Below are 9,388 nucleotides of genomic sequence, written 5' to 3'. Positions count from 1 at the left end.
CTAGATAAACTTGATCAATAGCTGCACTGGCTGAAACCTGTGTCCGTCCTCCACGTGCACGCAGGAGTGCAGGAGTCAAACCGACAGATTGGTCAGACTTGAATCCACTTACAGGGACAATGCCCGGGAGTCACTGGGGATATGGAAAACAGGACGGTAAGACCTCACAGCATCCGAGCTGCCGGCAGAGTCTTTACCTCTTTCTCATTCATAATTTTGGTTGTTAATTAACCTGCGATCCTACAATCCAGTTTTACTGCTGTTTCGTTTTTCTGGGAGGCATTGCGCGTTCTTTCAAGAGGAGTAAAATAGAGACTGTTAATGCGAGATTAGCCTCGTGCTTAAAGGGATGTCACCTTTACCTGACTTTACACCCGATCTGCCCTGCGCTCGTGACTGAGAAACATTGCACTGCCACAGTGTCATGGCCAAAATATATGTTTTCAAGACAAGATGTTGTATTTATTGTGTTACAATGCTTGGGATGAGTCTTGAGTGACTTTAACATTTGATTCTTTGGGTCTTAATTTTATTCTGATGGTCCCACCTGTAGGCTAAGTTTTTGCTTTAGAAACAGACTTTGATCAGTCAGCGGTTAATAGTTCAAACTAAATGTTAAATGAGACACTAAAGCGTTATTCTGGAAAAAAAAAAATGAATCATTGTCTTTGCAGTTGACCCAGAGAAATCTGCTTTTTGTTTTTAGTTTTGTTGAATTTATTCATGTGTTTTTCAGTAAATACACACAAACATTCAGACACCCCCACCCTCCCCAGACACCTAAGAAGGAAATAAATTAGAGGGAAAAAAGAGAAATACAAAAATAATACTAACAATAGTAATATAAATAGCAATTTTGAAAATAAAATCTATACAACTAAAATAAAATTTCATGATAAATTATATATAAACAAAGGCTCATTGGATTGTTAAAACACTTTGAAACACTAATAGTTTACCTTGTAAAAAAAATATACTGCATATACACATAAAGATTCATACATATATACACACATAAACAGGATGAAGTGCTGTTGTTGTAAAGTACATTTGATCAAAACACCGTGAACTGGACCTGAAAGCATAAATGCAGTGCTGGGTGTATTTAAGCTGTCGAAAATGTTCTGTTGCTTCATCGTGGTCTTTTTAAGGTCCATCTGTGTGGCACAAAAGCTTCCCCGTTGCCCAGGGGAACAGGCAGTCTCCAATTGACATCGTCCCTCAACAGGCTGTGCATGACGCCAATCTGGGTCCGATTGTCCTAAACTACGATCACTGTACCTCCATCAACATCGCCAACAACGGACACTCTGTCGTTGTGGAGTTTGAAGACTCAGATGACCGTTCAGGTGAGAAAAATTGTCCTTATTTACTTCTAACTTCTGAAAGCAAAGGTCACACAAGCAAGTCAGTTGAAATGTGAATAGATATTAACGTCTTGGCATGGACTGTGTGAACTGATACGATCTATGACTGTATTAATGATTATTGACAGCCTTGTTTTTGACAGAGATCACAGTTCAGGGATCATTTGATGTCTAATGTCAGCAACATGCAGGAAATCTGCACTCAAAGTTTACTTTCAATAAACACATGCTTGAAAGGTTGGATTACCTTCATTTTAAGAAAAGTGCAAACCATGTGCACAACTGACCATAATCAGAGGTTACAAAAAAGCCTGCTTATGCTGCAGGAAAGTGAAGGCAGCAGTTAACTGTATGAGTATCTGTCTGCTGGACAAGAGATATAATAATGTCAGATGATCTCAGTGGTTATTATGACCCCATTTGCTTTTATCACTGGGTGGATCCACGTTAACCACCCCATCATCAACATGAATGATAAGCTCAGAAATGTGGGGTTGTTTGGCTCAGACAGTTTCCACAGAGCAAGCAAGTGGCTATCACCAAAACTGGTTTCTGAAAAAGGAGACCTGCAGGAAAACCACTGCCCTTCCTCAGCATTTCTCCGTAGATCAAATGAGGTTCACAAATCCCCCTAAACCTCCTGTTGTCACTTTGCCACATGTAACTAAGTCTATCTGTACACATGCATATATATATTTACACATGACAGTGTTCTGTGTCATTGTTGTTTTGATAAGAAAAGAAGGGTCGATGCATAGCATTCAAGTACATAAAACCTGTAACAAAATATCATATTACCATATTAGAATACCAAACATGACAGGAGTCAAGTTAATTATAATTTCTTTCTTAAGGCAGTCATTAATGTTGGCATTACCAAGGTCTAATTTTACAACTTTATTATCATCTTTAACTACCTGATTCAGCACATAAGTTATGATACTCAAGATAAAGAATTCGTCATACCTGCTACTATTGCATTTCTGTAGTAAACTGTTTTTTTTTAACAGATAAGATTGTTCATCCCCCCTCCTTCCCAATAAACACATCAACGGAGAAGATGACTTTGACAAAATTTAACACATATTCACCATAAATTGATGCAGGAAATGCACAAATTGTATAAAAAAAAGCTCTCAAAAAATGCAAGTAATTGAGTGTGTGATGCTAAAAAAACTTCCAGTTAAGGTCCCGGAACCCCAATTTTATATGTTTCACCCCAACTATTGAAATGAAACCTACAACCTTGCCTGTGAATATCCTCCATCTATATTGTAAGATAGACTAGATAAGTGTTTTGCTCTCTGTGCCATTCATGCCTCGCTAATCTGACCTGGACTGATGTGTGGCCTGTTTGTCAGAAGGATGTCAGCAGCATCACAATGAATAACAGTCAGATTAAACTGGTGTTCATACCCAGCAGCATCAGCCAGTTATAGGCTCTGAAAACAGTCTGTACTATTCTGATAATTGGCTGAACGTCATTATGACATATTAATGTTTCTATTCATCCTTCGTGGCCAATGGACCTGAATGTAAAGCTGAACCAAGCTAAAAGTAGCTTTAACGTCGCTTTATTTAGCAGAGGATTGTCTATTTGTGTCACAAACTAAAGCTTGCACTGCAAAGCTCTTGTGATAGATTTGTTGGTAAAGCAGACGGTCTGTCTGTTGGTGCTCTTGTCTCAGCTTTGAGTTAGAAATTGAATTTAAAGGAGCAGTGTGTAGGATTAAGTGACATCTAGCAGTGAGGTTTGCTGACTGAAACCAGCTGAAACTTCTTCTGGTTGGAACTCCTTCAGTGTTAATCGTTCAGGAGGATTTTACCAGGAGCTGAATTCCTCACTGAGACAAATGAATCAGTGAAAAACAGGTGAAAACATGGAATAAAGCAGTTTAACGTTGCAAATCAGTGTTTCTTTAATAGTCTTTGGCTCGTATCAGACTGGCCACTGGTTCAGAACCTGATTGTGTGCGCTCTCCTATTTTTTCTGATAACTTAAGATCCAGATGATGTTTTTTTTCTGGGAGCTGAATTACCTACAGAGGTCTCTTCCTCTCCAAAACAAACAGTCCAGTTGATAAAAAACCAGTAAAAACGCAGAATAATACAGTTTCACATAAAAAAAATCAGTTTTTTTCTGCATATGCCAAAATGAGAGTGGCTCTATCTAAAGCCAGTGTCTGGTTTGTCTGTTCTGGACTACTGTAGAAACATGGCGGTGCAACATGGTGAACTACGTAGATAAGGACCCACCCCCTATGTCGATATAAATGCTTCATTCTATGGTAACAAAACCACAATGATTCTTATTTTCAGGTGATTCTTACACTAAAAAGAAGTATACTTATAGTATATTCAATTTCTGCCAATATATACCCCTATATCCTACGCACGAAACCCTTTGAGTATGCTGGGTGTTACCAGGTTGACTCAACATGCATTGTTGCTGTTTGGGTGATGCTGCACACATGATGCTGTGTGCTGCTGGAGAGCAGTTTGTGTAACAGCCACAGAGGGTTAGGGGTGTGGGCGTGTGTGAGAATGCCAAACGTTTTTGTTATTTTATGTGTTTTACATCTCCTGATCTTCCGCAGTGATCCGGGGAGGCCCTCTTGACAACCCCTACAGGCTGAAACAGTTTCACTTCCACTGGGGTGGAAAGGGCTGCCAGGGCTCTGAGCACACTGTTGCAGGAAGGGGCTATGATTCTGAGGTCTGTGTCCGAATACTTCAGTTTGTCACTGTCTTATTATAAAATCCAGATTAACCCATTTTTGGCTTAGGTATGATTATGTATATGTAGTTTTGCTATGAAATAAAAGCTGCTTTAAAGAATTATAGTATTTTTTGTTTGTGCATTAATGTTGCATGTGACTTCATTTAATTCTGTAAAAGCCAGTTCTGTTTCTCTGAGTCTTTCTTTCCTCCTCTTTGCCCCCTCTAGCTTCATTTAGTTCACTGGGATGCTGTAAAGTACAAGACGTTTGGGGAGGCGGCAGCAGCTCCTGACGGCCTCGCAGTCCTCGGTATCTTTTTAGAAGTAAGATGTTTCTCTTAAGCGTACTCCCATTTTCTATCCCTGTGTTTCTTCTCCATTTTGTATTAGTGTAACAGTTTCGCAGTTGTTTTTTAGGTCATGGCAAGTTGAACAGAAGCAAATGCAGAATGATGTGTTGTAGTCCAGCAATTCTGTACTCATTCAGAATTTTATCGTCACTTAAATTTAAAGTCTAAGATGTGGGCAGTGATTTCGAAAGGTTGGAGAAGATGTAAGCTAGTGAGAAAAAACTATTTGTCGCAAAGCTTCATTATGACAATAAGACTTAACATAGTAGTTTCTTACAGTAATTACTGCCCTTATGAGTGTTGTGTTTCTGATATGTATCACCCTCAACAAAAATGAACATTTGGGATATTTTGTTGATTATATATACAAAGATTTTATATGGATTCACTTCAAAAGTCTCAAATGAAATCCAAAAGCAATACTGTGTGTTTTGTAAGACAGGTGACGACCACAGATGGCTCCACACACTAACAGACGCTCTGTATATGGTGAAGTATAAGGTATGCACTATGATCTTCACTGGATTTTATCATGTGTAATATAATTTTATATTGCAGTGATATAAAAGCTGTTGTCTTTCTGTTTCTGTTTACAGGGCAGTGTCACCGATTTCAAAGGTTTCAACCCCAAGTGCCTCCTGCCCAGCAGCCTCCACTACTGGACGTACCTGGGATCGCTGACCACCCCCCCCCTGCACGAGAGCGTCATCTGGATCGTCGTGAAGGAGCCAATTATAGTGTCTGAAAAACAGGTATGTGTGTGTTTGTGTGTTTTGCAAACATGTTCCTGTCACCACAATACGTGCCAGATTTCCAACACGTAGAACATCGTGATAGTTATTTATTATTCCAGGTCAGGTGGCTTGCCATTCGTACACAGCATTAACACCAACACAATGGTTTTAGCTGCAGGCCAATGGTGGGAAACCACTCAACTACAACTAGATCTACAATCACTGCTTAAAATGAGGCAATTACAGTACCATATTTGTACAAGCCAAACATCTCTCATTCACAATAAATGGAAAAATATATATTAGATAAATATTCATATCTGAAATAAGACAAATAGACAAAGTGGACATCATATTTTCTTGATTCCGAACTGCATATGTTATTAAATATAAAAGAGACCGGCTAGATTTACTTTTTGTAATCTAATATATACCATACAGGATATCCTAAAAACAATGCATGGACCATAGACTGTATATAAAGATGGACAACATGACAGTTCTCCCAAAGTGTAACTTTTCAATCTTGATCGCCCCCTGGTGTCTGGCTGCAGTATAGGCCATAAAGCTCACCCCATCATGTTAGTGAATGGGACATAAGCCAAACTAAAAACTCAAAGTACAAGCCAAATAACTTTTTTACAAAGATGGTCTCTGTCACTGAAGGTAGTTCTCATCGCTATAATGTTTGTTCAAGTGTGCGTTTTTTATGATAAGTTTGGTTTTAATGAGTTATCAATTATAAGAAAAGGGGATTTTTCCACGATGATTGACAGCTGTGACAGCCAATCAGTGTGCTCGCATTCAATGGGGCTGCTTGCAATTGGTCAGACGGGTGTTTTGGCGGGAGCTCCCCACCATGGATATCGCTACTGTACAGAATTTACACTCCGGCTCTCAGCATCACCAGTGCAGCATGGCAACGCCTGTATCTCGGATATTTCACTTAATCATGGTAGGGGTAACTGGTGGCACGTTGTCCATTTTTATTTACAGTCTATGGTATTGACTCTTACAGAAGTGATCCCTCTCAGTCATCACTTGTGAGCCTCCAGAAGTGCCTCGCAGTGTATTTTCCTGCAGAGACTCTGCCATCTGCGTGTATTTTTCATCGTATTTTCATTTATGGGTGTGTGCCCTCACAGCACTCAGGTGAGGTCTGGACTTTATAAAAAGGTAGCGACTTTGTACCAGGCAGACATCCAAGGGACAAACTGCCGAAGAAGCAAGAATCTGGGGTTGGCTTTTACTTTTCAATTTTGCTGGCAAGCATTTTGACAGTAACTTACAATCCTTCGTAGAATACCTTCAGCTAACACTGTCATACCAGGAGACAGACGTTTTCTGTGTGATCCATGCATCCATTTTTCTGCATAATGTTAGGCTACATGCTCTGCTAGCCACTGCTTCCTTCGCTGTCAAACAAAGTTGAGCATCACTGGATCAGTATGCCAGGTTTGAGTCATGGTGGGGTTTACCACTGTGCTTTACTAAGTCCTAAATTTACTGTTTGGCCCCAAGGTATGATGCTTTATTTAGCAATAGGCCAGAGCAAGAGTGAGTATCATCATGGGGGATGCCGTGTTTAGGGCTGACTTGTTTTCATCCTCCCCTCTTAACGCTGAATTTAATCAAAGAGTTTAAGCCTGGTAACTCCAGGTTGCTGACAAGTTAAGCTGAATAACCGGATGTCTGCAGCACATGCTGTCCAGGTCCCCCTGTGAGCAGGCCCCGTGGCGACTGCCACCATCCTCTGGATTAGACACTCCCACTTTGTTGATCTCTTTTAGTCTAGTTCCCCATTTTTAAGTCCAGGACTGTACGTGAGGAGTCGGGAGTTTTAATGACGGCGGCACCTCGGGGTGTAGCCACGAACGATTCGTCTTTAAACCCATGTTTGAAGCATAGCTGGGGGTGAGGCGTAAGCTGGGCAACTGGCCCCACAACCTACGACTCCAGGCCTCAAGCCTTTGATCCCCTCCAGCTGATTATCCTGATGGATGGACGGCTGGATGTGTGCAGGGCTTTAATTGAGAAATGCTTGCATGGAGACCCAGCAGGGAAAAGCCCTTATATAAGAGGTTATTATTTTGTTTTTCATTTTCCCTCATAATTGTAGACATAGAGCTAAAAGGGAAATACCAAAAAGAGGTTGGGATGTGTAAGTAATTAGGTTTTTGAAAGTGGCACAAGTTAAAGGTCCAGTTAGTGGGATTTAGAGGCATCCGCTGGCAGAAATGGTGTATATTATTCAGAATGATGTTTTCATTAGTTTATAATCAACTGAAAAAAGGGACATACATTTCACCACTTTCATTGTGTCACACATCCCACACACAGGGTAGGAAAGTATTCGAAAAAGGACAAATGTGTCATGGGGTTTGGTCTTCTAATGGGATTTCTTAATATGCAGAATATCACCACACTTAACCTTTTTAATGTGCTTGTATTATACAGTGTGGAGCAAAAGTTGTGTACAGAACCTGTTTAACACCAGAATGTCAATTTCTCTGCAAACATATTAAGAGAAAACACTGTCTTTCTGTCTTACCCGATGCAGCTGGGCAAGTTTAGAACGCTTCTGTTCACTGGAGAGGAAGAGGATCAGAGGACACGCATGGAAAACAACTTCAGGCCTCCTCAGCCTCTCAAAGGAAGGAAAGTGCGCTCCTCCAATTAATGTGACCCCGAGAGATCTGAAGCCAAACACAACAAAGGCTCTTTTAGACAACAGTGAATGCATTAATTTGATTGTACTTTTTTACATCATGGTAGCTTGTCCTGAGGATTTCTGATTTTCTTTGTACAAAAGAGTCATTGTCATCACCGCCGTCACCTTGAGATGCACGCGTCCCTCTACTGGTCAGAAGCTTCATGGCAGTAGGATGAATAAATTTTTCAGCGATTAAGGGAAAAATAAAAGGGATATTATAAAGAAATAAGATCATGACAAGACTTTGTAAATTTATTTGACTACTCTGTGCTATTTGCTGATATTATCATAATATTTTAATCTCTATTTTGATGAAGATTCAAAGGCTGGATGTGTACTTGTACCTCCATAGCTGTTCAAGAAAAAAAACAAGTGCTGTCGTGACCTCTTGTAAGGTGCTATTATATGTAAATATTACATGTACTGTATGTGCATCTAGTAAGTCTGTACTCTCATGCAGTCTGTTGGTGTTTGCAGCCTAACATCACAACACTCTGCCATCTACAGGTCCACGACCTCAGCCTCCCTGCTGATCCCAGTGGATCCCATGTTGATCCAGCCTGTTGCTGGTGGATTCCCAGTCCTTGTGGCCATAGATCCCTTCCAGTCCAACAATCCCACCTCCAGTTGGGATTGGATTAGTGCTTTGTTTGCTTAAACTGCTCCATTTGACCATGACATAGGGCATGAAAGTCTCAGGTCCTTTAGAGCTCAAGAGACTGAGACTTTCACCCCCAAGCTGGTTTTATTTATAGCAAAAACTTGTGTTCACATCTATTTCTCATTTGGGTTTTTTTGACATTTAAGCAGCCCGAACAAAGCATGAATAATGTATTTGTCTTTAAACTGCATCCTGCTTGAAGTGCTCCATGGTCTGGTGACTTTACTATGCATAGACGCACACTGTTATTAACAGCTCACCTCTGAAGCTGCAATGTAAGGGAAACACGCACAGTCCAGTTTGTTAATGTCTGACAGAGGCTCCGGTGTCTCACTCTGGAGAGTAATGGCAGCTTTGTGTAATACTGGTTCTTATTTAGATGGACTTGGTATGGCAGGGAGAAGCTTATTTTGTTCCCAAACTGCACAACAAAATGCACACATAAAAAATGGCACCTCATTTACAATTGTTTTATGTTGTTGAACATGAAAATTGTAATTTATGGGTGGTTTGAATATTTTTGTAATGCATTTAACATCTTGCCATGTTTGCTGTATCAAAATAAAATTTGAAGTTAGTTTTACTGTGTTTTCTTCTCCCATTTGAAGACAGACATTAACAAATTTAGCAGTTTTCAAGCTTTTGCTCTCAGCTTAACACTGCACATTTCCAGGTTTGTTGTTGAGTGTTTTAAATCCAGTCAAATGGCAAATATCAAGTTGTTGACAGACAAGTACAAGCAGACCTCTAAATTCGTAAAATACAGCTGATGGTCTCTCCTCTTACTATCAAGCATTGTTCACCTTCTTTGTTTGAGCTGCTGTAACTGAACCTTGTACCTGGT

The 9,388-nt window shown here is 40.2% G+C and overlaps 1 protein-coding gene across 1 annotated transcript; it reads left to right on the top strand.

Moving 5' to 3' along the window:
* On the top strand, positions 1 to 9,127 carry ca7 (carbonic anhydrase 7). Its single transcript, XM_042486867.2, has 7 exons — positions 1 to 156; positions 1,152 to 1,349; positions 3,965 to 4,083; positions 4,315 to 4,410; positions 4,875 to 4,937; positions 5,033 to 5,188; positions 7,731 to 9,127. Exons 1-7 carry the CDS (start codon positions 120 to 122, stop codon positions 7,848 to 7,850), a joined length of 789 nt encoding a protein of 262 aa, XP_042342801.1. The 5' UTR covers positions 1 to 119; the 3' UTR covers positions 7,851 to 9,127.
* Positions 9,128 to 9,388: the final 261 nt, after the last annotated feature.

The sequence above is a fragment of the Plectropomus leopardus genome, chromosome 1, assembly GCF_026936395.1.
Source record: "Plectropomus leopardus strain MGB_pleo_1.0 chromosome 1, ASM2693639v1, whole genome shotgun sequence".
In the NCBI taxonomy this organism is placed as follows: Eukaryota; Metazoa; Chordata; class Actinopteri; order Perciformes; family Serranidae; genus Plectropomus; species Plectropomus leopardus.
Note: the sequence above shows the minus strand (reverse complement) of the source record. Positions and strands in the feature narration are given on the sequence as shown.

Bases quoted from the DNA above. Each gene is read 5' to 3' on its own strand.
- ca7 (XM_042486867.2), top strand. From the start codon at position 120: ATGCCCGGGAGTCACTGGGGATATGGAAAACAGGACG. The intron at 1,350-3,964 runs GTGAGAAAAATT...GATCTTCCGCAG, and splicing joins AGACTCAGATGACCGTTCAG to TGATCCGGGGAGGCCCTCTT. The intron at 4,938-5,032 runs GTATGCACTATG...TTCTGTTTACAG, and splicing joins TGTATATGGTGAAGTATAAG to GGCAGTGTCACCGATTTCAA.